General features: G+C 38.8%; 2 protein-coding genes and 1 long non-coding RNA gene across 5 annotated transcripts in view; 1 reads left to right on the top strand and 2 right to left on the bottom strand.

Annotated features, from left to right (window-relative positions):
• LOC122671357 (nuclear pore complex protein NUP93A-like) overlaps nt 1-27,502 on the bottom strand; it is a 31,241-nt gene that overhangs the window by 2,205 nt on the left and 1,534 nt on the right. Inside the window, exons 1-12 of one of the 2 annotated variants that reach the window (XM_043868517.1) lie at nt 14,201-14,388; nt 14,003-14,094; nt 13,677-13,743; nt 11,115-11,174; nt 4,374-4,463; nt 2,903-3,172; nt 2,296-2,391; nt 2,019-2,153; nt 1,586-1,639; nt 1,410-1,493; nt 1,102-1,188; nt 132-1,034 (exon numbers count right to left, since the gene is read on the bottom strand). In XM_043868517.1, coding sequence (XP_043724452.1) covers nt 132-1,034; nt 1,102-1,188; nt 1,410-1,493; nt 1,586-1,639; nt 2,019-2,153; nt 2,296-2,391; nt 2,903-3,172; nt 4,374-4,463; nt 11,115-11,174; nt 13,677-13,743; nt 14,003-14,094; nt 14,201-14,302 — 2,040 coding nt within the window. In that variant the 5' untranslated portion in view covers nt 14,303-14,388. Of the gene's footprint in view, nt 1-131; nt 1,035-1,101; nt 1,189-1,409; nt 1,494-1,585; nt 1,640-2,018; nt 2,154-2,295; nt 2,392-2,902; nt 3,173-4,373; nt 4,464-11,114; nt 11,175-13,676; nt 13,744-14,002; nt 14,095-14,200; nt 14,389-27,502 lie in introns of those variants that run through there. The other variant, XM_043868518.1, reaches the window with a different exon arrangement.
• Nucleotides 12,066-25,893, top strand: LOC122671359. Its single transcript, XR_006334337.1, has 4 exons — nt 12,066-12,288; nt 14,370-14,371; nt 15,429-15,437; nt 25,883-25,893. It is a non-coding gene; the product is annotated as an uncharacterized LOC122671359 (long non-coding RNA).
• LOC122671358 lies at nt 21,014-22,260 on the bottom strand. Of its 2 annotated transcripts, none has more exons than XM_043868521.1 (4): nt 21,928-22,260; nt 21,586-21,825; nt 21,418-21,507; nt 21,014-21,328 (listed from the first exon to the last, which is right to left on the bottom strand). In XM_043868521.1, the coding sequence occupies exons 1-4, from the start codon at nt 22,105-22,107 to the stop codon at nt 21,269-21,271; spliced, it is 570 nt and encodes a 189-aa protein (XP_043724456.1). In that variant the 5' UTR covers nt 22,108-22,260; the 3' UTR covers nt 21,014-21,268. The 2 variants fall into 2 exon arrangements, with proteins under 2 accessions (XP_043724456.1, XP_043724454.1); XM_043868519.1 differs by having other exon boundaries at nt 21,015-21,328; nt 21,586-21,833; nt 21,933-22,260.

Here is a 27,502-nt window from a genome sequence, read left to right as displayed (position 1 = left end):
ATTAAAGGAACTTTAGTAAAGAAAAAATCATTGATTCTTCTATTTACCAGATCTCAAGTCTAAACAAGAAAAATCAAAAAGGAAATTTCCAAACATAATATAGACAAATAAAAGGATAAGAAAAGCATTACTTTGTCATAAAGCCCAGCTTCCTGACACTGGCGAGCAACTTCAAGCAGAAATTGTTGTTGTGCTTTCCTATCAGTCAAGAATCTTCTCAGCTCACCTTCTTCCCCAAAACCTCTTGAACCGAGTAGAAGGTAAATCCCACCATCCCGTAACAATAGTTCAGTAAGGAGTTGTTTTAGCATTAAACATCTTTGCCTTTGTTGATCAATGTTGCCTCGACCAATCCATGATAACTGTCCACCACCCACTGCTGCAGCCGCTTGTGCATAATATTCCAATGTTACTGAAAGATTTCCCAGACGCAAGTACGCAGATCCATACTGCCTAATAATGCTAGCTGCTTCTGCAAAAGCATCCATTACCCCCAGCTTCTGGCCAGGCCCAACACTTTCAGAAAGGACCCCATGGTCTGCTAGCACAATAGAAATGTGGACAGCATCAATGTTGAATCCTTCATCTCCTGTTTCCTTGGATAAGTATAGGATTGCTGGTAGCAACTGGATGCTCAAAAGTAACACATACGGATAGACTAAAGGATCCTTTCCATTCTTTGTGTAATGTGAGGGCTCAAATTTATTTAGGTATAACTGCAGATCTTCTAAAGTATAGGGTACAAAGCCTTCATTCAGGACAACAGAAGAAGCCACACTAGGACAATCTCGTACAGCTGACAATTTGAACCACAAAAAATCTTCTATTGTATGGAAAAGCATCGGCATGTCTCTAAGCAACCTGTCAATATGTCTGCGACAACCAGAAACAATAGCATAAAGTAGCAACTTCTTCTTATCATACCCAGCTCGACCTGCCCGATCTCCCATTCTCAACATTCTATCACATTCTTCTGAAGCAGCAGCTGCGGTCTCAGCTGACACCATACCTCCAGTTGTAATCCATTCTGCAAGCTGCCTCAAGGAAAATATGTTAATTTAATACAAAAGTGTTTAGGTATACACACTGAACAATATTTACCTGAGGAGCAAACTGGTGAGAAGCACGAGAAGTTAGAGCAATATTTCTTGCTTCATCATAATAGCCAGTTCGCAAGCAAAAATAGATCTGTATACAACAAGTATTAAATACAATGAATATGATATGTAAGTATTAACATATTATGTATGGAGAGAAACTGTTTACAAGAAAATACAATCAATAAAACATGTAAAACGATGCAAAGCCACAGATTATTTAAAAAATGAAAACAGAAGAAAATGAAAAGCATAAGTTTACAAGCAAATTGCATCTATGAAATTATAGAACCAGAAGAACGAGTCGAACACCTGCTGCCAAGTTGTATCAACTGGAGGCTGCCTACGAGCTTCACTGGAATCAAAATCTAGAACTCCATAATCCCTCAAACGTACCTGTAAAACCAACAGACCAGAAAGAATAGAAAACAGGCTACACAAACACACCATGCAAATTAAAGCTTACGAAATTTGGAAATATAACAAACCCTGAGAAAAGCACGAATTCGTTGCAAGTTTCCAACACCACCACCAAGAGCAGCCTACAACAACATCAGGAGACAACCCCACAATATATAAAGTTTTAGTACCAATTGTTTCCATTCAGACAAACTACAAGAAGATAAAACATATAGCTGAGAAGGGAGACAGATAAAAAGAGAACTGCACCAGCAGGATAGCAAATAAACTATAAGTAGTGTTTGCAAAGAAAAGAAGCAGTAGAGTTTACAAAGACTTTTGCTGATCAGCAGTAAGTTAAACCATTTAGGCAATATTTTGCCCCAGCAAAAAAAAAAAAAAAACTCATCAAGGGGCAGTGGCATGAGTTTGAAAAAAAACTGATTCTAACTAGCAATTAAAAATTTCCTTCAGAATAAAACCAAAAAATAAATAAATAAATAAACTAAACTAATTTGATACCTGTGCAGGGTGACTTTGGATCGTGTCCATGATATACTTCTCATGCCCCCATTCCAAGTGTCGTCTTGCACCAATTACTAATGACATTTTTCTTGAAACCTTTTGCTGAATAGCTGAATCCTCACCCATCAAGGACTAAATCAAATAAATGAAACCACCATATTAGAAGTATCATAGAATGAGTATATAAAGATTGGAGCACGACAAAGGAAATTACAGATGTTTGCATACTATCACAAACTAAGATAGATTAACTAATATTCACTAGCAAATATACCTGAATCAGGTGCCATATCTTCTGCATGCTAACTGATTTCCCACCAGAAGCATCTAGCCCGAGACTTTCATAAGCACCCCTGAAAGCTGTAGCAGGCTAACCAGAAAAAATGAACAGTAAATAGATTATACTAAAGTCGCAAGATGTTAAATAGATTAAATGAGCATCTGATTCAAAATTTTCAAATAGATGGAGTGGACTGCATGTGTGAATGTGCAAACATGTGTAATTTTGTGTTTCTGTAACTAAAGTACAATATCTCATCTAAGAAATATTTCAAAAAATAAGAAAATAAAGGAAATTATTTGTAAGAAAAATGGAAGAGGGGCATCCAAGTATCAGGAACACCTTTTTCTTCTCCTTTACTTGTGATACATGTAAGGTAACACATTAGAGATGCTAACAGGATCCATAAGTAAGCCTTGAAGAAGAAATATCATCCCCAGATGGAAGTACATCAATTAGGTATCAAATAAACCAAAAATTATGATAGGCTTATATGGTCTCATTAATCTGAATCTCCATTGTCAAATAAATCACATAAACAAAAGAAAGCTTGCAACAGAATGCAAAGGGCTTGATAGTGCAAAGAAAATCAAAATCTTACTTTAAATGGCAAGCCACGCTCTCTGGCATTATTGAGATTCCTCACAACCTCGGCATAGACTGAAGCCTTTTTCTCAAGGACAGGCTTCTTAGCTAGAGGCAAAATCTCCATACTTGATGGACCAGTGGAAACCTGAGGACTAGAACCAATGGACATCATCTGGCCAGGACGGGTGACCACAGTACTTAATGCACTACTGCTGGTCCTCGGTAATGTTGAGAGCCGGCTCAAGCTTTGCAGGAAATCCCGCTTTTCCTTTTGCCAATCATCCTGTTAAACACCAAGAGCTACACATAAGAGGAGGAGCCCAATTGGCATCAACATTTTCTGACATAAAAGGTGATTACCATCTCTTATACATTTGACATCACATTTTCTAATATCAAAAGCAGAAGTAATTCTGTCAGCAAATAGTGGGTAGTGTCTTTTGCTTTATATCAATGAAGGGAGAGGGATCCCTCCGACGACCATGTGCAGTTTCAGGTGAAGGAAGGGGAATTTAGGGAAAACCTGTCAAATAGGGGCTATTTAGGACATTTCCTAAGGGGTGCTACCGTGTTTTGGGTGGGGGCATGCAGTTCCGGGCAAGCTCCATGGGAAACATTAAGCCATTAATGAAATTCCTTTGACTTATCAGAAAAGGATTCACACCTTCCTGCCAAACCTCAAATATCAAGCAAGCTCATAAATCATTATAGAGAACTATGTTGCAGAGAAGTTCTTGGCTGATAAGTCAGATATTAAGTAAAGAATAAATTTGCTTACACATTTTTAACATTCTTTTAGTTCTATTATATTCAGCCACCCCATCAACTTCTTCTTCCTTTTTTTATTTAGGTCAAGGAAATAATGTACTGATACCGAAAAGGAGGCCTGCTATGTTCTACAGGCCCAACACGAACAGCCAGCTTACAGATAAGGATATCCAGTACTAGATACTGAATAGTTGATATCACTAAATTCTTTGGAAAGAGAAGCTACAAGGACTACACTATCTTCAGCCTTTTGGCCACTAATTTGAGGAATTATGGTGTAAAACCTATATTTAACTGTCATCTCCATGCATCAAATTCCAACCTTTTAAGAATTATTTCTTAGAAGGGAACAATAAGTTTCTTTAAGAAAGTAAAAGAATACATGCAACTCAAAAATGGAGTTGAATTGTCTCGTAAGTAATGTGATAAACTGTCCAAGAATCCTTCACAACCATTGATAATCAAGGATTCAAAGAAATAACGGTCGAATTCCAATCAAAAGGAGAACTGAAAATTGAGCCATTAGCCTGTAATGTAAAGAAGCCACAACGGAAAACGAACATCACCATTTAGTGCGGGAGATAAAGTTCGCCAAATGATACATGATATGCCATCTGGAAGAACGTAACAAACAAGAAAGGCTCTAGCACCATAACTGAGTTCAAAGTTCAAACTTAAAACTTGTGAGGGACATGAGCCTATTGACGAAAACTTACCTCCAAAACTTGCAACATGTAATCATTGAAACTCCTAAGGTTATCCTTCTGTGCTTCTTGGATAGCTGAAACCATAGCCATCTCATGAACCTGTGGTACAAACAACAATTATTAAAGCGAACCTAACAAATTTCAGTGAAGCATAAATACAATTTCCATTTCCAGAATCCTTAATTGTTTAAGTCAATATGCAAGGTTAATATAGACATTTCTTTTCCTTTCACTCCTTTTTCTTTTTCTTCTTTTTTTTGGATGGGGGTAGTGATCACAAAAATACAATTCAGACATTCTTTATTCTGGGAAAGTAACAAAATAGTATTTCACCAAATTAGTACATTAAGATAATTGCTGCAGCACGTTTCAAGTAAGCTGTAAATAATAAAATATTGGAGTCATACTAGCAAATGAAGGCACGAGATAAATAGAAATATAGCACTGGTACTTCATCATAAAAGGATCTTCACCTCCCATGAAAAACTTCTTACGTGAGCCAGCCTCCACCACAATCTTGTTGCTAACCAAGTGACCATGCCAAGGTTTTGCAGCTATCAGTTTCCAGGAGAGTGGGAGTTGAGATGAAGAAGACACAGCAACCCAATAGACCAGCTAACCATATTTACTATTTCCCTTCATCAACAAGTAGCATGCAAGGCACACATGATCCCAACAGCTGTCTCAGAAATTCGTATGCTGCTGGTTCTTATCGCAAAAATCCATTTATTCACCCATATTTTTTACTATTCTACCAATGCCTTGGATGCAACACATTATTTGAATATGATTACGTTACTGTTGTTAGTTGTCTAAGGCATTTTGAAGAGTTATTCTTTAAGATATGAAAACATGTGTTTTTTTTTTTAATATATAGGGGAATAAAATTTTTACAAATAAAAAAATATCAAGAACATGAGATACTGAACTTAGTTATAATTTATAAAGGATTGTATGCAAAATACTAAAAAAATTAAAGAAAACAATACAGCCACATCGAATACAGCAATCGGTCCTAGTACGGATCTCATACCCATATCCATCTGGCATCATGGCGACATGGGTACTTTGTGTGGCAACAACAAGTGTCTGGGTAACAAAGGCTACAGTATAGTACGGTCAAGGAAAAGCCTAGGTATGGCCTCAGAGACTAGGCAGCCTAAGGTTGTCTAAGTGAAACCAGCGTAGGGAAGGTATAACAAGGCTCTAAGCTTCTAGGCTTATGTTATGGGCTAGCAACGTCAGCCTAATAATTTTCCTACTTACATGCTGTGCATAATGGACCAGAACTTGTGGTCAAAATGAGCTTCCAAAAGTCCAAGAGTATTATTATACCAACGCCTAACCATAATCATAGGCTTCAGCATCCTACACAACCATCAAGAATCAACCCATTAATCCAGATCTCATGTCCAGCTAAACCAGCTAATAAAAACCTTAGTATAATGAGACTTCACAAGTTTCTTTTATTAGAACAATAAATTTGCTAATGTTTAATTGCATAGAGTAAATTAAAATGGGGGGCTGATGAACATGATTGCACAAGGTTCATCAACTACAAGTCATTAATTGCTGAGATATTTAGAGACCCAGGTTAGAGAATCACTTAGTTGAGAAGAAACTTTGAATGGTCTACATATAATATTTATTTATTGGCCCAGATCTCAAGGTGCCAGAGAAAGTGAGATATTTTATTCATAAGTACGAGAGTATGTAAGCCATCTAGGATTTCGTACAAGTGCATCAATGTATTAAGTGTTCAACTACCAAAAGATCCTAAAATGCTATATAACCTCAATCCCCCATGTATGGGAGTATGTATTAGTAAGTAGCTTATATTTAAAGATGAAGACTTGTAGAAATTCAGGATCAGACAAGACTGGAAGGACTCCAGCAAGGTTCTTCCAGACGAGCCATTTCACACCTAACACAGTTACGTCTTCCTAAACTCCATCCAACACCCTAAAACTAAATCATTTAAAATCCATTGCATTGCAGACATTGTTGAACACATAGTGCAGATGGCAGTGACTGTGTGTTGGTTGTCATTGTTGTCAACACAGTGCATGTGTGTTGTTGTGGTCAACACAATGCATCTTAGTGCAGTTACAACGCTCAGGCCAGTTCAGGCAGAATTCTAGTTGAGTATACATGCTTATGGGAGTGCAGGTAGTGACTGGATAGTGTCCCCACCATCCCCAGTAGTTCTTACAGTGTTCACAACGGCAGTGATATCATCACAGGGGTTTGGCAGTATATACAGAGGTCTCAGTGTTTGGGAGTCATCCAGGGGCATTTCTGTCATTTTAGGCATGGACAGCATTCAGGGGCATTTATGTAATTTTGCAGAGTACAAATGGCCCAGACAGGTGACAGAGAGCATCCAGTAGTATGTTGGTGATTTAGTCGGTCACAAATGTCAGTGGGGGTGTGGATACAACTCACAGGGGCATTTTGGTCATTTTGACAGTGATGTGACATGTTGGCAATGATGCTGGAGCATCCGGGGATTATGTGGCAGCATAAGATTGTTCAGTGCTGTGTTTGGAAGCCTTAAACAGCCTTAGATGAAGGCTAGGTGTATTAAGAATGTTGATTTCATAGGTTTCCGCACTGGCAGCGCGTTCGTCGACATTTTTTTAGGATAGAATGACAAAACTTGACGGAACATTCTCCATGAAAAAGTTAATTCGTCGAGTCTTCTTTCCATCGGTTCAAATGGTTCGTCAATCCGACGTCAGACGAGGGAGTTATGAATTTTCTCGCATGGGTGCGCAGAATAGAAGCAAATCTGGAATTTTTTGGATTTCATCTCATGCTCTCGGCCAGCATTACAGATTCATTTTTGGTCTCAGGGGTTTATTTTGCAAATATATATAAGTGTTGTCTACAATAATATAATTGAGTGAAACAAGAAGGGTCTTTCTGAAATTATCAAAAGTTAAAGAGATTTCAAAAAGTGGAGTCATGAGTGGCTTTTTGAAAAAGGTTGTATAAAGCCTTTGATTCCTTTCTAGAGCTTTTGATTGGCTCTTCAAAAAGCACTTTGGAATCCGTGCAAGTCACTCTCTACCTTTTGGGAAGTTTTTTTTTAATTTATGCTAGATTGAAGATTCCCTTTTTGGAAATCCCATTGGCCCATCTAAAAGGGGCTATTTTGACCTTTACATGGTCTCTTGTTAAAAGTAGAGAGAGGTGGTCTTCTTCTCCATAGAGAGAGCCATAGAACCGTGGAGAGCAAAAAGAGAAGAAAAAGAAAGAAAAAAAAAGGTGGTTTCCATTTTTTAGAAGAAACAAGCAACCAAGAATCTCTCTCTCTCTCTCTCTCTTTCAAGCTTTGATTTTTGAAGAAATAGAAGGCTGTTTTGGGTTGCAGCCCTAAATAGTTGGTTTGCTCATTCATGGTTTGAGTCCCCCTCTCTATCTCATGTCTCCAACCTTCCTTGATGCCATTGAAGATCTGAAATTATAGAACCAGAGCCTCCTTTTTCGTGGTTGCAGCCAAGAAAGAAAAGGGAAAAGAGGAAGGAAGAAAGAAAAAAAAAAAAAAAAAAAAAAAAAGGAAAAGAAGAAATTTGAAGCTCCATCTCAGATTCGGTGGAGGAAACAAAGAAGAAAGGAAAGAGGAAAAGAAAAGAAAAGAAAGAGAAAGGAAAAGAAAGGAGAAGGGAAGACAGTGGTTTCCCACACTGCCAGGAACCACTCCAGAGCATCAGTGATTAAGCACACTTGAAGATTCCAGTTCTCCATCAAATTGGGAGAAGTTGAAAATTCCAGTGAGCTACCAGAGTTGCCAGACTCCATCACCGGACATTAGTAATCAGAGACAGTGCATGGTTGTGAGATTCTCTACACTTTGTTGCCTGTTATGTTTGATATATTGTATTTCCATTGCATATGCTAGCTAGGTTATACTGCCATAGACCTATGCTATGTGGATTTCATTGTAGGGCATTTGTATAAGCCCAATTGTTTTTATTGAGTTGTCCAGTTGCATCTGGACACAGTGTTGGTTACTAGTGGGTGCTAGGAAACCATTGGGGTAACACCCTTATCTCTATACTTAGGGATAGAAGCAGGTCAGATGTCCTGAGTCATAGGTGTGACTAAAACATCATCTGCCGTGGGTGCGGCCTCTCAGTTTTATGCTGGGAAAATTAGTGATGAGTAGATGTTGAGGTCCACGTGACCATTACTCCGTGCATGTAGGCAACTTGCCGAAACACGTATTTCTTTGTGTTGTGGATGCTAGCTTGCTTTGGTTAGAAGTGCTTTTCTGCAGGATGGGTGTACACACCTGGTAGAGCTTTTGACAGTCAGGCTGGGGTGTGTATGTGTATATGTATGCCATCAGTGAGGTCCTCCAGTTGTGATTGAGCCAGTGTGCTTGAGTGAGGGATCTCCAACAGTTGACATAGCAGCTCTTGGCAGCACTTTGTTTAGCAGCTCTTGGCAGCAGTATCAGTGATTGTGATTGTATGTAACTGTGTCAGGATTGCTAGTTAGAGTGTGGTTATGTGCCTGTGTGCCTTTTGAGAAGACTGTGTGGTTGGTTGTAGTGAGTGTTAAAGATCTCAACAGGTGAACAGGGAGTGAAACTGTAGAGGGAAAAAGATTTTTATAGTCCACTGATTCACCCCCCCTCTCAGTGGCCATCACTGTTCAACAGACATATCTTCACCATTAATTTCATACTTGAATGTGTAGCATAGGCCACATCAATTTTGGGAATCAGTTCTCTATTGTATAATAAGGCAGCAAGATTCCTGAGCCCATGTTACGTCAGGGTGCACATAGGTGATTAGGGAACAGCATCTGCATGGTCTTTCACTTTTGCAACCAGGCTACCGCCTAGGGATCACCATTCACCAAGGCATTTTAACAACATTTGCTAACCATGCTGGATTTGATCAATGATACTCTTCCACCAACAGAAATGTAATTCTTTATCCAGCCCACAGTTCTATTAACAATGCTCATTTGGTGCCTTTCTTTCCCTCTTCATGGTTTGGTGACAGGGGAATCAAAAGACAAGCGGGGGCCACTAGGAATTGGTGGCAATCAATTCATCTAAGAAAAGAGACTTGCTAATGAGTGGGGGAAAAGGCCCATATGACAAGTCAAAAGACTCCCACAGTCCCACTTATGGGATCAACATTAAATTTTTTTCATAAAAGATAAATAATATAAGGAAGAGAGATCCATCTTTCCAAAGACACTTCTATGCAAGAGACTCGAGAGGAAAGAACTTCCTCTAAAGAGAAGACCCACTTGCCACCACTACTCTCACAGAGAAGACCCTGATCTCTCCTTCAGTCCTTCCCACCAACAATTTAAACCTAGAATTAGTCATAAGAAAATTTAACTTCTCGAGTTTTTCCACCGTCAAATCTGAAAGCTCATTTTAGCGAGGATGACTTCCCAACTCAAGATTACCCTCTCTTGTTAGTACAGATTCTTCGGTACATTCAAAACCTCTAAGAAACAGGCTGGTTCGCCAGCCCAACCAAATTACTACTCTAAGGAAATGTGTTACCTCCATTGAAAACCACTCATAATATTGGTGAAGGTGCTAGCATTACTTTATCAATGTCAAAAAAAAAAAAACCTTGATCAATCCTTTCACTAGCAACTGACAGGTCTAAGGTCCATTGAAAATAGTGGTTTTCACATGGGTTAATGAAACCTATTTCAGCAAAAACTTAGACAAGTCATAGATGATATTGAAATCCCTACTTGGAATATGACTCATACAAACTGATAATCACAACCATCACTCATTTCACCAATACTCCAAAACTTCTAACCTTCGCAAATTTGTCAGTCCATCTTTTTTTTCCCCCCTTCCATTTTAGCTTCACCTCACTCCATTCAATTAAATAATCAGGAAAGTAAGAAAAGAGGGGGGAAATTTTAACATGTCGCATTCCACATGACTCAGGCAACACACTTCAGCTCGCTCACTTTCTAAAATAAGGAATGATTATCCAAAAACAAATCATACTGCTGCAGTTCCTTGTGCAACCATGGAGGAGCAACCCACAATTGAAATTTCTTGACAATGTTGAGTTGTTATCCATTAAAGTCAATTAAACTCATTGGTTTTTAAATCATAGATTATATGCATCAAGTTGTCAACGTTAACATATGCTCCAGGTAAGGTTCTATTCTACACCCCATTCCCTACTAGATATCCAAAAACTGGATAAATATTGTGACAATTATTAGAATTAGAAAACCAGTAATCACAATCAAGAGAAGAGAAAGAAAGAAAGAGAAGTTGAGGAAGAAGAGAGGAGACTGCTGAAGAAACTAACAGTTGATAATAGCAGCCTCCCTCCTATCGTCCATATATATAAACTCAGCAGTAAAAAAGAGCAAGGACTTCCTAAGTCCTTGAGATAGAATAAAAAGACTACAACAGCAACCTAATCTAACTAGGAAAGTATATAACAAAGTAAGTAACCTAGTCTAAATAAGAAAGAAAATAAAATACTAAACAAACTCTACTGCTAAGACTTCCCACGATATGGGACACTCCCCCTATTGTGGTACATATCAAATATCCCCCACGGTACAACTGTAACAAATATGACCAAGATTTGAAACTTTTGCATGTGGGCATCCATATTTTTGGTGATCAATGTAACTAGATAGCAAAAGAAAGCAATAAAAAATTTTACTACCACAATGTAAATAAAAACTCAAACCTTGAAATTCTTTATTGAGCAACAGAATGTGTAAAGCTACCTGCTGCAGATATTCTTCGACACTTGTTGCCTCAGCAGGAAACACATCTTCAAATGTTGTCTTCAAGAAGAAAAGAACAAAATGAACGTAAGTCAGACAAAATGAACGTAAGTCAAGAAACCGTTGCCACAAAAGACATCGAAATTAAAAATGTAATGTGAAGAGGGAGAGAGCGAGGGAGGGGGACCCGGAAAGTACATGTTAGATCTTGTATTATATTATATCATTGGCAGAAAATTAACCTACAGAACTCAAAACTAGACAAGATTTAAAATCAAACCAAGCTGAATATGATCAGTGAAAAACTAGCATTACTCCTCCAACAGCAATGAAAAAGATTCCAAACATTCAATTCGATCTCACGGAATCTATGCCAACCCTCTATGGTATCAGATTATATGTTTTTCTCTCTAATGTCAAATTATGCAAATCCATATATTCCTTGGCAAACAGAAGAAAATTAGCGTGCACTCCTTATTAGCAATCCCTCAAGCTTTCCACAGCATGAACTTCCATGGACAAATGTTTCAGCAAAACAGGTTATCATCTACTTTCACATTTTTCTTGACAAGAACCATGTGGTTAGGCGAATGTTGTTTGTTCAACTAAGTGTTCCTGACCTGATACTGAGTTGGAGATATGGAAACCTCTTAGAGAGAGAAAAGGCAGTGGCTATTTTTGGCCCTTCTTATAAAAGGTGTTCAAGAAGATATCCTTTTCAGATTTATTTTTTGGCCGACTGCTGATTTCCTCCGTCGAACCCTCACCAACAAACCCCCCCCCAAAAAAAAAAGGACAATATAATATTTTCCTCCTCAATTACCAACTTCCACTTTGGGATTACCTAAACAATGTTCTGAGGTCATACATAGGATAGATGAGAATCAAGAATTAGGAGACCCACAATCTACTGAACTGAACTAAGAGCGCTTGCTGTCCTGTTCATTTAATTCCTTGTTTAGTCTTCTTGTAAAGTCTCGCTGATTGGCCCTGCTTGTGTGCAAATACCGTAGCCTCTTCTGTCCATTCCGTCAGTCTTATGTGGCCTGGCTTCTTGAATCGGCGGAATCTGGCCTCGGCACTTCCCTCTTCTGCTATCCCTTCCCGTTCAACTGCGGAAAACCTTCTCAATTCAATTGCCGATTTTTGAGCTTATTTCGCTAGTTCAAACACTGTTTTTGGATATCAAACGGAGCTCGCAGAAGGTAATTTTCATGTGGTCATTCACATCTACTCTCTTCGTGGAAGGTAATAGCAGCACGGCAGGATCATTCCAGCACATCGCAATAAATTTTACATTTTAATTTTCAAAAGTAGAAGTTATACTGTCCAAGAATATCAAAAGCATGCACAAGTTGGTTTACAAAACTACCAGGCCATTACTTATAACATCGACGGATCCAAAATTCCCTCAATATGTTGCAGCACTCCTACTGTCCTACACATGGTGATAGATGTGGGTGAAGTCACCTATTATATTCACTTGCTTATAGCCCCACAATAAGGATCTCCTCCTTGAAAAAAAAAATGTTTTGATGGTCTAGGAGATAATTGGACTCCGTATACATAATTGGTTTTTGTTGGACTTGATGAAGAAGCTATTTGGTTTGGATGGCAAAAATAAAATAATGGAACATAAATGAAATAATTTCCGTTAAATAATTATATAGAAGATAGATCATGGAAGTATAAATTCTCTACCTTATCGTTAGCATGGTAAAATCTAACCCAAAGTATCTGTCTTCCAATTGATAGCAGTAGGTAATAAAACATTCTCCATCAATCATCTCATCAATTAGGGGAGTCAATTAATTTAATTTTCATGCTATAGAAGTTCAGCCCAAATTCCCATTCTATATTTCATTGCTTGGTTTTCTCCTACAGACATATATCCGTTCTACTAATAACAAGATATTAGGTGTAGATCTTTTTATTTTTAGTGGTGTAATCCATAACACTAGGCTCAACTCCCATTGCTCGTGTAATAAAGGAAAACAACAGTGGTTGCATATTTTTACTCCTGCAATAAGTTTGAAATTTTGGTATGGGTCCCCATATAACTGTAAAGTGTTGACTGAAAATGATTTTCTAAAGCTGAAATTAGGATTTGTAAACACAAATGTCGATGGTTTCTCTCTTGGCACCCCAAGCCCCAATAAAGCAGGGAAGTCTTTAAAAGTAGAAAGGCAAAACGTTTTTTAAAATTCCCACCGATGTCTCTATGAATGACTCAAGAAAAGTGGAAGTGATGTCACAATTTAAATTACTTAAGATACTCAAGGAGAACTTAGGTGATCCATCAGAAGTAAAATCCCATCCTAGGAACACATTATTTGGAGGGTCTAAATGGTTTGAAGATTGCACACAATGTCTATCTAAACTATTAATAGTTCAGTGAAGAGCAAGATGAAAGAATGTTAAGAACAAAAAGACATGCATCTTAACTGTAGTGTTTACATTTCAGGTACAGTGTGAACTATCGAATCCGATTAAATACATTTCAATTGATAAAAAACACTAAGTGTTAAACAAGAGCATGATAGAGTGACAGAGTGACCTTACCTTTAACTCAAAAGACTTGAGATCCCGTGCAAGCTGCTCAGCATTGATTCCTTCGCGTGCCAGCAACCTGCTCACACACAAAGATAGGCGAAAACTCAACAGATATCAAGACAATATTGAACCTATACAACCAACGATAAATTATCTTAGGCTGATGGAATACTTAATTCAGAGTTTCTCCCGGCCAACCACATCGTCCACTGTCATAACTGAACTTAAAGCAAACTAATCACAGTGGAAACCAATCTCATAGTTGTCTAAATGAAATAATACCCAACCCCCGTCCCCTTCTTTTTTTCTCCGCACAAATAGAAACCAATCTTTACCTGGTGGCGGCAATGGATTGGGTAGGAGCTTCAGTCCTTAGGGTTTTCGCCTTGAGCTTCTTCGACAACACTTCCAATTGGTCCAAGTTTCTCTGCAACAGCTCATATGTGAGTTGAGTAGCCGCAAAACCAAGAAAAGAAAAGTAGACGATAATGCGAAAGCTATAGAATGGCAGAACTTGAAACAATAATAAGAACCTGCAAAGGAGGGAACTGAGCAGATGTAGCAGCTTGTTCGAGAAGCTTGGTGGATGAGTGGAGGAGATCGGTCCAGCTACTCATGTCCGGTTCCGTAGCCATGGCTGCAACTCGAAAGCTCGAAGTGATTGACAAACGTTAGAAGCCCTAATTTAAAATGGAGGGAAAGCTGTGGAGCAAAAGCTTAACAAACTTTCCGACTGGTTGGCCCGTAGAGCCGTACTTCGTACTTTTCACCCAGGGCTGTTGAGCTCCTCTCCAGGGTGGGAGCTTCACAAATTGTCTGATTTCTGTTTTTAAAATTGTTTGGTTTTTAAGGGCTATATTTTAGTGAAATAGAAATCGAATTGATTCCACTTTTGCTCTTTCATGAAGACACCTTTAACCGCTGCTGAAACTGGAGCGCTGCTGTGCGCATCATGCGGTGCAGCAGCGGCCATGTACGCACAGTGGGACTCGTTGTGCACACATGGCCGCTGCTGTGCCGCACGATGTGCACAGCAGTGCTCTAGTTACAGCAGCGGATAAAAATTCCTTTAATGAGCATATTGTAAATTTCATGTTAAAAATAAAACACCACCCTTCTTCTTTTATGGTCTTACCACCACCATGCCTCTACCACCATTACCATCACCCCACCATCATCACCACTAGAGATTGTCAATTCTAAGCCCGCACCAATAGGATCGACCTGTCTCGATCGGTGAAAGCCCGAAACTGGCCCAGCACGTTAGTTAAACATGTCGGTAACAGTGCAAGGGGATAGATCGACGGATGACCGATCGAGCCCGAGACATGTAAGCCCGTTTATGGACCGTTTGTTTTACCTCAATTACCCCATAAATTTCCTATTTTATCCCAAATTGACATTTTCTTAATCTCCTTGATTAATTTGTCACCGTGCATTACGTAAGTTATAAATAAATGACATGGGCCGAGTTAAAAACATAGAATTGATAATTTTATAATATTGCACCTTAAAGTTGATGGTTCAAAAATAACAGAGCACATAATCAAGGCCATTTATATTGTTCGAAATGTCATCATATGTATGTCCATTGAGATTAAGGACTATATAGTTTCAAATAAACTTGAGATTTACTTATGGATGCCCATTAGACCAATAAGGAACATTCTCTCAAGTAAGTTCTTGTTTCATCACAAATAATTAAATCTCATTAGAAGCTATATGGATCAAACTTACGTAGCTAGACTAGAGCACATTTAGTATGAGTCTGTTTATAGCCCATGTAGTACAAGCCCAATTATAGACCAGTACCCAACCCACTGACCAACCGTTTATAAATGGGACCATGCCTAGTCTATGAGGACTGAATACTTAAACGGATCAATCATGGTGCGGGATCCTAAAGTAGGGGGGAGCGATTAGGCTTGGAATGACTAATTAACACCCCTAATCACCACCCTCTCCCAAAAAAATATATTGAATTTATTCTCAGAAATTGAACTACCAAATGGATTTCATCTTCTTGAAATATTTCAAATTGATGCAACCAAAACAATTTCAATTTCTTGACTATTTCATGAAATCAATCCAAAATTGAAATAGAAATCATACTAATTAAATCTGGCCATAATAAGGGGCAATATTTATTTTCCTCTTTCTTTTTTGAAATTGTTTTGTTGCATCATTTGGAAATTTCATTATATTGTAAGAGATTGCTACTTGGTCGTGTAACCCTTGCACCAATGCAGGGACCAATAAGAGCGCACACAGAGGCATCATCTTGGATGACATTTTTTTTTCAGTGGGGGATGAATGATAATTTTGCTCGCTCCTATGTCCAGGCGCAAGAACCATGCGATAAGATAACATTCTTTTTCCTTTCATTATATGTCTCATAAGAAGGGAATGTGAAGTTTGTGGCTATCAAGTTAGAGATGTCCAAAACTAACGATGGAGACCAATGGGAACTTAGATGTCCAAAACTAATGATAGGGAGGAATGGGAACTTAACTGGGCTATTTTTGAGTTTTGGTGTTTAATCTAGGATTTCAGATTCATGATGATACCATAGAGGAAATATTTGTCAATATCCGTAGCAAAAAACCAAATAATATAATTACAGTATTTCATGTATATCATAAAAACATCATGGGGAAGTGTTTCCTATAGAGGAGCATGGCTCCTGTAGACCAATAGGTGCGTGCACAAATGCATTAGGCGGGCGATCATTTCCACCTTTCTTAGGGGACGGGGTGATCATTTTTGCCCCCTTTGTGTTTAGGCGTGGGTAGTACATTCCCCCATACAAAACATTTCTCTAAACATCATATATGAAAAGTTTATAACATCAAATCTAAACATATTTATTTAGGTACCCCTTCATGTTGTTTATTTAAATCATTATTTCTCACTCCTTAAAATAATTAGTATAAGGGCAAAAGAACGCTAACCTGTATTGCCCTTAGTATAAAAACTAATGTTAGGAGGTGATGTGTATGCTTTAGGCTCTAAGAGCCTTTTCCCCTAAATAAATATCACCTAGAGCTATCATGTCCATATTCTTATCAATGTGAATGTTTGACTAATGGTCTCATTGTGCCCTACCTATTTATACAAAGTGGAAAAGAACCTTGAAAGGCAGTGTGGCCCCTACATGCGAGGCTTTCGTGGCTTCGCCACTACGAGTCTGAGACTCTGAGGAGGATCATAATATACGTACTCTTACTGCCATTTTGTCAAAGGCTATTTTCTGACTTGAACCGGCGACCACTAGGTTGCAATGGAGCAACCTTACAGTTGCAGTGAGGTCCACCCTCATGATAATAACCATCTGAAAATATATACAAATTAGCGATGAAACAGGGCCGGGTTGGGCCGGGTATTTTAAAACCCTAGCCCAACCCTGAGTCCTCTTAGCTCAACCCAAGCCCAACTCGGCCCTAGGTCCGGCTGAGATATCTTAGCCCAGGCCCAACCCTATCGGGCTTAGCCTAGCCCAGTCCGACCTTGATTGACCTTGATCGGGCCTGGTTGGCCCTGATGTCACCAGTCTCATGTGATTGAGTATTGGTTTGTTTCATACAATTAGACTTTTCCTTGGTTTAAAAAACTTAGCCCAATCGTTAAATTTTAAATACTTATGTTCAATAGATAATTAGCCTTTTTTTTTTGGTAAACCAATAAATAATTAGATATTAAACAAAAATTGTAAAATGTAATCAACAAATTGTAAAACATAACCTAACAAAGGGGCTGGCCGGATTAGGTTTGGCCTGAGGCCTCAACCCTGGCCCAGCCGACCCTGACCTTGGGCCTAAAAATTTCAACCCTAACCTGCCCTCAGGGTTGAAAAATCTAGCCCAGGCTCTGTTCAGGCTCAAGGTGGGCTCGGGTCGACAAGGCCAAACTTATACCCCTATTATAAATTATCTAGATTGCTGGCATGTAGTCATATCCTTCAAACAATTGATACAATGGTCAGGCTGGATCTTGTGATTACCAAAACTTACTACATGGGCACCACAAACCGCACAATTCAAATTATGTAGCATTGTATCCTTTCCATTGTCGAGGAATGACCACTACTTGTCTTTATACTTCGAAGACAATCCAAATTAAGGGTGTCGAAATCGAAAATTTAAATCGAAACTGAGCTGAATAAGTTGAACCGAATTGAATTTAATTCAGTTTGGACTCAAATATGAAAGAGGCTTTTAAATTCGGTTAGACTCGATTCCTGATCCAGCTTAGGAACCAACGACTGTAACCTAAACCGAACCAACTTAAACTGAATAAGCAAAAAAACTAATACAGTTAATGGGCAAGAGATCATTGCCTGGTCGCGTAGCCCTTGCATCAGTGTAGGCCGTAGGGGCTAATGAGAGTGTGCAAAGGAGCATCAACATGAATGCGGTTTTTTGATTTCGTGGGAGAGAGGACATTATCCATGTGCTCCTATATCTGGGCGTCGAGGCACGTGACCAGGCAACATTCTATTTTCCTATAAATACAATACAAAAGTAAACATAAAGACATATAATAGGACCGAGTTTCCATTCACTGTGGTAGCTTCACATGTGTGAAGGGTATCAGCAAGATATTTTAGGGAACATACTAAAACCCTATAGGGGTTTGTAAACCCTAGGATAGTGGCCGAACCTTCATTAGGCGATGGAGGAAAATTTTGTCCATAATATAATATTTAGTGATTGATTCTTTCGTTTCAAATGCAATGAATGAAAAACTAAATTAAAGACTGTTGTTTTTTTTATAAATAAATAAAAAACAACAATCGTCGAGATTCTTCTTCATCGTATAGAATAGAAAGACTAAAATATTACCTTCCCAATTACAAAATGGAGAAAAGTTCCCTGCATGGGACGCAGCGGCCATGCCCAGACACATTGGGGAGCGAAAATGACCTCTCCGCCCCCAATCCCAATGTGCCAACATGCTCTCATTGGCTACTGCACAGCCCCTATGCTCCACCGCTCCCATGCAAAGAACGGTTTCCCTTACAAAATATATAATATAAAAACTATTGAACAAGTTATTTCGAGTTCGAGAGTCTTCTGGCAATGCCGCAAATCAAGCTAGAAGTGGAGTTCTCCGCTACTCAACCTGACTGGGGTTCACGACTGGTCAAGTTACTTGTTTGTTGTTGCTCGATCTGATTGGGGTTAGCCACGTCTTGTATTGATCTGCTCTGATCTAATTAGGGAGTCTATGATTTGTAGCGTCCCACTTGGAAGAGCAGCTTACACGTCCACCCCTGAATCCTGTCGTTAAGATGGTCAAGGAGACATGAGAAAATAGCTTGTTTGGATTTGTCAAAAAAAGATAGGGAGGCCAACTCTGACTCTACTCGGACATCTCATACCCCCGGCTTGGTGATAGTTCCCCTTAACCTCCCCTTTGCGACCCCCCTCCACTAGTGTCTGCTCTCACCCCAGTAGATAGTGTTGGGAGAGAGATTTGAATGAATATACAGGTGACGCTTTGTTGACGTTGGGCTAAGTCTTGAACCTTCGCGCTGACCATTCACTTTCTCAGTAGCAAAAACACTTCTCACATCTAGAGGGATCCGTGTCTCTATGATTGTTTCTCAACAGCTCATGAGAGATTTTCTACGTTATAAAAATATTCCTACCACCGTCATGCGCATCCTTTGTCAACGCATCCACTATTGCAAAGCTTCTTAGTAAGCAACATTGTATACCTAGTAGGGAAAGGGAAAAAAATCTTCAGCCTAGCAAACTCTTCGAGGTCTTCTTTGTATTTCTTCGTTTCGGCAGCAAACAACGGTTGTGATTGCAAAGTCAATGGGAACATGAAACCATGGCTTGATAAATTGATATCTACTTCAAGCACAACAACTTCTCCTTTTCGAACTCTAGACATTGCAATGTTAGAGGGAACCGAATACAAGAACCGAATAATAACTAGAACCAAATGAACAAGTTCAATTAAGGCCCTGTTTGTTTGACGGAGAAAAGTAAAAATAGAAAAAAAGGATGGGAAACTTGTACTTGTTTCCTACAAACTACCACAAATGTGACTGTTTGGTTAGATGGGTGGAAGACTTCCATACAAGCTCATTAAATGCATTAAATTCTTGTTTGGTGAGGTAACATCCCTCTTTTTCCCACCCCATTCACTTTCAAAGTCCTATAAAAAAGTTACTTTTGAATCTTATCTCTCTCCTCTTCCTATTTCCCTTTTTTTTCATGGAATCCCACCTCATGTCCATTTCCTGGTTCCCATTAAATCTCACCCCACTACAAAATACATATTCCATTATTTCCTTTCCTTGCCAACCTAACCCACAACATGTGGTACCCATCCTCACAAATTTTCCACCCCTTTTTATCCAGCAAACAAACAGGGCCTTATGGCTCCCACAACCAATCCCTTCGAATCAAAACTAACTGATCAAGGACTCGATTTGGTTATGACTCCCACTGCCAATCCCTAGAACCAAGTCAAAACTAAACCAAATACCCGGTTCTAGATCGATTTACACCCTTAATCCAAATACATGATTTTTGTGCTATAAGAAAACTTAGTAAAGCTTAAAATGACAATTTAGAAAACTTAATTTTGCTAGGGCAAGTAGGCTTGCCCCTAGCCCAAACCATTCATAATAATACACAGGACAAGGGTTCAGATTGTCCCAAACGGCAAATATTTCCAAATCCAAACTCTGGAACATGCAAACCAACCCCCACCCCAACCACCCCCCCCCCTGAAAGAGAGAGAGAGAGAGAGAGCAGTCACATTATATCTGATCCACAACTAAGAGGAACGGAACCTGCAAACCAACCCCCACCACAGCCCCCCCAGCAAATAAAAAAAGGAAAAAAAAAGTTGGGATTATACGTTACAGCATAATGCTCCCCTCCCTCCCCCTTTCTCTCTCGGAGCATAGATCCACAAGTTTATAATGATACAAGCAGCAAATCAGGATTAGAAGTTAGAAACAGTTAATTGCGTGCCTCTACCACTCATGACATCAGTATTTTTCAATTTCCTTGTACAGATTCAGCAGTCTGATATCCAACTTTTCCAGAAAATTTTCCATGTACAGATTCAGCAGTCTGGTATCCAACTTTTGCAGAAAGTTTACACTCTCTCTCTCTCTCTGTGTGCCAGAAATTATTGAGTCAATTGAAAGGTGCATCATCATCCACCTGAACAACTTGAAGAAGGTTCACAAAAGACCTACTTCCAATCAAAAGCATTAAAAGGAACAGAAACAGATAAAGAAATCAATCAGTAAGAACTAAGAAACATAACTGGGAATTACAAAAGAGAAAAAAAAAAGAAGAAGAGATGATAGTAGTATATTTTGTACTACACACACACCCTTCGATATAAAATTCTATACACTTACAACTTAAAATGATGTCCAGAACTTGGAAACAGTTGACAACTTATTCAATAGCTCAAACATATTTGACACTTTCAACTGCAGGGATGAAATCATGGAAAAAGAGATAGTAGGCAAGAGGGAGAAAAGAAAGAGAGACCAGTCACACAATAGTACAAGGCACTATCCCAATCATTGTTTTCCTCCACTCCCCTCAACGTCACTCCCCTCCTCAATGCTCCACAAGCTGAAGCTCTTTAATTTTTTTCTGGTACGCAGCGTTGTCTTTCTCCTACATACATGAAACATTGCATCTGTCAACAATACAAAACCAACACCTCTTCCCAAGTATAAAAAGACTGCTTAATTAACTAGATTTACCAACGCGGCGATACGGTTGCTGGAATCAATCTGTAGAAGCCGGAGACCATACACCATTCTCATTAAATCATCGTAGCGATGGCTTGGAATCTGGAAAGAGAGCACGTTACATAATACTGCCACATCTAAATAGACAAAGTAAAATGGAAGGGGTTTCTGGAGGCTTACATAATCATAAGTTGTCGGGACACCATATACAGTGTCAGGGCAGGGGATGTGTCTCTCAATCCTCCCATCCCAGAAACTCCATCCTGGGTAGCCAGGAAGATGGACATTCATGGGTGGGATTTTCAACCCAGAGGAGGTCCCCGTGCCAGTACAAGGATCAGTTCCCTTAGACGACAGGGGATGGGTTGAACTTGATTCCAGGGGATGAGTTGGGGAAGAGGGATCATAATGAAGGTAAGTCTTCTGAAAAAGAAAAGAAAAGAACATACCATTATTATAGGTGAAGTTTTTTAAACAATAAAATCTAGTAACAAGAACATAAGACAATAAAATAAAGTAGATCTGAGGGCTTGATGAAGTCAACACCATGCAGACAAGCTGCTTCGTCATAAAATCGCAGTAGTTGCCCCATGTTTTTGGCTTGACAAAGAGTTTGGCATCAATCCCCCTTGGTGCCCTCTGAATGTCATGACTAGACAGGCTCTCGGGCTCATTAAGAGGGGAGGACACTCTGAGACGCATGGAAGTTCACTTCCAGGCCACTGCAGGAACGCTCATTCTCCGAGGTACCAAGCATAACCTGATGGCCCACAAAACAGAACCCTCTTCTATACAAGCTTCTTGGCAATCTTAAGCTGGCATAAGTTCCCTACTTCAACATCAGCCCAAGGGTGCCAATTTGGACGAACTCCATGGTTTTGTCTGACACCAAGGACCCATAATTGCTTTTTGTTGGAGTTGATGAAGAAGCTATTTGGTTTGGATGGAAACAACGTACACCACAATGGAACATTAAGGAAATATTTTAAGTTGAATATCTATATAGAAGATAGGTCATGGAAGAGTGACTTCACCACCATATCATTAGTGTGGTAAAATCCAAAAGTATTTGTCTTCCAATTGAGAGCAGTAGGGGACAACTACTCTCCATCAATCTGCTCATCAATTAGGTGAGTCAATTAATTTGATTATCATGCAATAGAATTTCTCCAAATTCCCATTCTAAATTTAATTGCTTGGATATTCTCTGACAACCATATAATCTTTCTACTAGTAACAAGATATTGGGCATAGCTCTTTCCTACTTTTAGTGGTTTAGTCCATAAAACTAGTTTGTCCTCCTAGTGCTCGTGTTATAATGGAAGGCAACAGCTGTTGAATATTTGTACTCCTGCAATAAGTTTGAAATCTTGGTATGGGTCACCGTATAATTGTAAAGATTTTACTGAAAATGATTTTCTGAAGCTGACGTTAGTATTTACAAACATAATGTGGATGGTTTCTCTCTGGGCACCCCAAGCCCCAGCGGAGCACAGAAGTCTTTAAAATTAGAAAGACAAAACATTTTTTTAATATTTCCATAGATGTCTCTATGAATGACTCAGGATAAGTGGAAGTCATGTCACAACTTAAAGATCTTAAGATATTTGAGGAGAACTACAATACTCCATCAGAAGTAAAATCCAATTCTAGAAACACATTATTTGGAGGGTCTAAATGGTTTGTACAATGCACATAATGTCTAGCTAAACTATTAATAGTTTAGTGAAGTGCAAGATGAAGGATGAAAGAATATTAAGAACAAAAAGGCATGAACCTTAACTGTAGTGTTTAGATCCCATGGAAGCTTCTCAGCGTTAATTCCTTTGTGTGTCAGTAACCTGCTCTCGCAAAAAGATAGATGGAAACTCGACAGATATCAAGGCAATATCGATCCTATACAACCAAACTATAAACTATCTTAGGCTGATGGAATAATCATTTCAGAGTTTCTCCCAGCTAGCCACATTGACCATAATCATAACTAAACCTAAAGCAAACTAATCATAGTGGAACCCAATCTTCATAATTGTAAATAATACCCATTTCTTTTCTCTTCTCTGCACAAGTAGAAACCAAGCATTACCTCGTCGCCGCAATGGATTGTGTATGAGCTTCAGTCCTTAGGGTTTTGGCCTTGAGCTTCTTCGACAATGCTTCCAATTGATCCAAGTCTCTCTGCAACAATTCACGTGTAAGTCGAGCAGTCGAAAAACTGAGAAATGAAAAACAAATGATAATGCAAAAGCTATAGAATCTCCAAACTTGAAATATTAATAAGAACCTGCAAAGGAGGGAACTGAGCAGAGGAAGAGGCTTGTTCGAGAAGTTTCGTGGATGAATGGAGGAGATTGGTCCAGCTACTCATGTCCGGTTCAGTCGCCATCGCTGCAACTCCAAAGCTCGAAAGTGGCTGACAAATATCAGAAACCTAATTTAAAATGGAGGGAAAGCGCAGAGAAAACAAGCTTAACAAACTTTCCGACGGGTTGCCCATAGAGCCGTACTTTGTAGCATTCATTCAAGGCTAAGAACTGTTTTTGGAGTGTCACAATAAAAAAATAGTTTTCATTTTGCTATTTCTTTATTGAAATAAAAAAATGTGTGGACGAGCATCCTGGCTTTTCTCAGCTGTGTTATTCATATCTTCCTGCTTTTATTTATTTATGGTTTGTATGATGCACATAATGTCTAGTTAAACTATTAATAATTCAGTGAAGTGCAAGATGAAAGACGAAGGAATATTAAGAACAAAAAGGCATGCATCGTAACTTTTGTGTTTACATTTCAATTACAGCGAACTGTTCAAATCCAATTAAAGACATTTCAGTTGATAAACAACACTAAGTTATTTACATTTCACGTACAGTGTCAACTGTTTGAATCCAATTAAAGACATTTCAGTAACTAACACTAAGTGTCAAACAAGAACTTAATAGAGTAGCAGAGTGGCATTACCTTTAACTCAAAAGATTTAAGATCCCGTGGAAGCTTCTTAGCGTTAATTCCTTCGTGTGTCAGTAACCTACTCTCACAAGGAGATAGGTGGAAACTCAACAGATATCAAGGCAATATTGATCCTATAAAATCAAACTATAAATTATCTTAGGCTGATGGAATAATCATTTTAGAGTTTCTCCCGGCGAGCCACATTGTCCATAATCATAACTGAACTTAATGCAAGCTAATCACAGTGGAACCCAATCTTCATAATTGTCTGAATGATATAATACTCGTTTCTTTTCTCTTTTCTGCACAAGTAGAAACCAAGCATTACCTTGTCGCCGCAACGGATTGTGTATGATCTTCAGTTCTTAGGGTTTTGGCCTTGAGCTTCTTCGACAATGCTTCCAATTGATCCAAGTCTCTCTGCAACAATTCATGTGTAAATCAAGCAGCCGAAAGCCGAGAAATGAAAAGCAAACAAATATGCGAAAGCTATAGAATCTCCAAACTTGAAATAATAATAATAAGAACCTGCAAAGGAGGGAACTGAGCAGACGAAAAGGCTTGTTCGAGAAGCTTTGTGGATGAATGGAGGAGATCGTTCCAGCTACTCATGTCCGGTTCAGTCGCCATCGCAGCAACTCGAAAGCTCGAAAGTGGCTGACAAACATTAGAAACCCTAATTTAAAATGGAGGGAAAGAGGCAGAGAAAACATGCTTAACAAACTTTCTGACAGGTTGGCCCGTAGAGCCGTACTTTATAGTGTTCATCCAGGGCTAAGAACTGTTTTAGAGCGTCACAAATCGTAATAAGGTGAGGGTGGACCTTGGTTCGACGGTAAGGTTGCTCCATTGTGACTAAGTGGCCATGGGTTCAAGTCTGGAAACAGCCTCTCTGCAAAAGCAGGGGTAAGGCTGTGTACATTATGACCCTCCCCAGACCCCACAGTGGCGAGAGCCTTGTGCACCGGGTACACCTTTTTTTACAAATCGTAATAAGGTGTAGTTTTCATTTTGCGCTTTCTTTCTGAAATCCAAAAATATGTGGACGAGCATCCCGGCTCTTCTCAACTGTGTTAACCCTATTTTCCCGCTTTTATTTATTTACAGTTTGTACAATGTACATAATGTCTAGCTAAACTATTAATGTTGAGATGTGTTACCCAATATTATAAGGGTATTTTTGGTTTTTTATTTATGCTTTATTTATGTACTTTTGAACAAGGGTAGGATTGTAATTTGGGATGTGACACTGTTCACGTGAACAGTATCATGAATAGTGTCGTGAACAGTATTTCCCTTTGTAATATCTTTTATTATTATTATTATAAATAGAGAGCTTGACTGATCTCATTGATCATTCAAGCCATTCACGAAATTCCTGTTTTGTTAACAATTAATAGTTCAGTGAAGTACAAGATGAAAGATAAAAGAATATTAAGAACAGAATGCATGCATCTAGTTAAGATAAGTACTGTGTTAATTCAAGATAGGGGAGTGTCCCTATTGTGATATGTTTGGTCTTCTTTAGTTTTACTAGTTGGAGTCTAGTTAGATTATGTTGTGTGTGTGTGTGTGTGCCTTGTAACCTACTCAGAGTCTGACTCTGATTTTGCTTGTTATTATAAATAGTTCATTGGCAGACCACAATAGACAGGTTGAACCTATCGTGGGTTTAGCTCTCTCGTCTACTTTGCAAGTACTGGTTACAGATCCCGGTTTGTCACATGGTATGAAAGTTGTAACCAGTACTTGCCTTCTTCTTGATAGCTGCTTTTAGAGTTGTTCAAGATTTCTGATTTGTGATGTACAGCTACCTATGCTCTCTTTCTATTTGTGAAACCCTAGTTGGTAGAAGAAGAAGAATTAGGGTTTTGATGAAGATTGATTTGTATGAAAATCATATATGCTGCTACTGCTACTACTGAATTGATCGTCAATTTGACTCGGTTGCTGCTGTTATTGTTGATGCTCTAATTGAGTCTTGTTGTATCAAGTTCTGCTGCTGGTTGCTGTTGATCGAAAGTTATGGTTGATGTCGCTTTCTGGAGTTCCACTATTTTAATCGAAGTTCAGCTGTAGTCGGCCAGGGGTTGGTCTTGGTATTTCTTTGCTCTGTTGCTGGTTGCGTGTTGGATTGTTGGTATTTTCTGCTTGTGATTTTCCACCTCGATTTGCTTCTGGTTACAAATCCTGGTTTTGTGTTGGAACCACTATCGTTTGCTCTCGTTCGACGCTATCATTGGCTGAATCGATGTTCATCCACTGCTGAATCAATTCCCCTATTCCCCTCCCTGGTTTCTCTGGTTATGCCTTGAGTTAGGAGATAATTGATGTTCACCACTGGTTTCATAAGTCAATGGTTCCTCCATACTGGTTTCGTGAGGAAGAAAAATTCTTCCCTCCTTTTTCTCATAAAAAAGGGTGTGTGTGGTTTCTTTTCCTTTTATTCTTTGATTTTTCAGCCCCCTTTCCCAAAATAAAGTTCCCATTATCTCTATTTCTCTCACATCCTTTAATTTATTTTGCTTCCAAGTTTACCCTTTGCCTTTGTCTTGAGCTTATAATTGGATTTCAACTAAATTACTTCCATGCTAGTCCCTTAACTTTGAGAAATTCACAGTTATGCATTCCTTCTCGTTTATTGACCCAAGGACCCCTTGAACATTATGGTTAATTACCAAATTGTCATTCCTTCATAATAATTGAGTTTCTATTACCATTTGTGGACCCATAACACCCAATTTAGGGTCTTGGACCCCTAGATCACATCAGTTTGGGGTTGAATTTTTTTGAAAATTGGTACTTGCATGGCGTGATGGTTGTTATTGCTATTCTTGGAGTTTATTCTGACCTATTTGATATTTTATTTTCTATCTTGAAGGGGAGATTGGAGATTATTTTTCCAATCATATTTGCGGCTGCTTTTGATTACGGGATTTATGTGATGTTCATCTTTCATAATGTTGGTTATTGCTGCCATATGATGGTGAATTATTCTCTATTGCATCCGCTGCATTATTGATCCACGTGTAATGCTACACATGAGGGGAGATTGAAGATTATTATTATTATCTACTCAAGTCATCAGATGATGATCATTATTTATTTGTTCATGCCATCTGCTTGTGCCCTCATCAACAATTTTATG

The sequence above is a fragment of the Telopea speciosissima genome, chromosome 8 (assembly GCF_018873765.1).
Source record: "Telopea speciosissima isolate NSW1024214 ecotype Mountain lineage chromosome 8, Tspe_v1, whole genome shotgun sequence".
NCBI lineage: Eukaryota > Viridiplantae > Streptophyta > Magnoliopsida > Proteales > Proteaceae > Telopea > Telopea speciosissima.
Note: the sequence above shows the minus strand (reverse complement) of the source record. Positions and strands in the feature narration are given on the sequence as shown.

Excerpts from the sequence above, each read along its gene's own strand:
- LOC122671358 (XM_043868519.1), bottom strand. The coding sequence starts at position 22,107 with ATGCGTCTCAGAGTGTCCTCCCCTCTTAATGAGCCCGAGAGCCTGTCT. Across the intron at positions 21,508-21,585 it reads TCCCGACAACTTATGATTAT|ATTCCAAGCCATCGCTACGA; the intron begins GTAAGCCTCCAG and ends CTCTCTTTCCAG. Across the intron at positions 21,329-21,417 it reads GCAACCGTATCGCCGCGTTG|GAGAAAGACAACGCTGCGTA; the intron begins GTAAATCTAGTT and ends TCATGTATGTAG.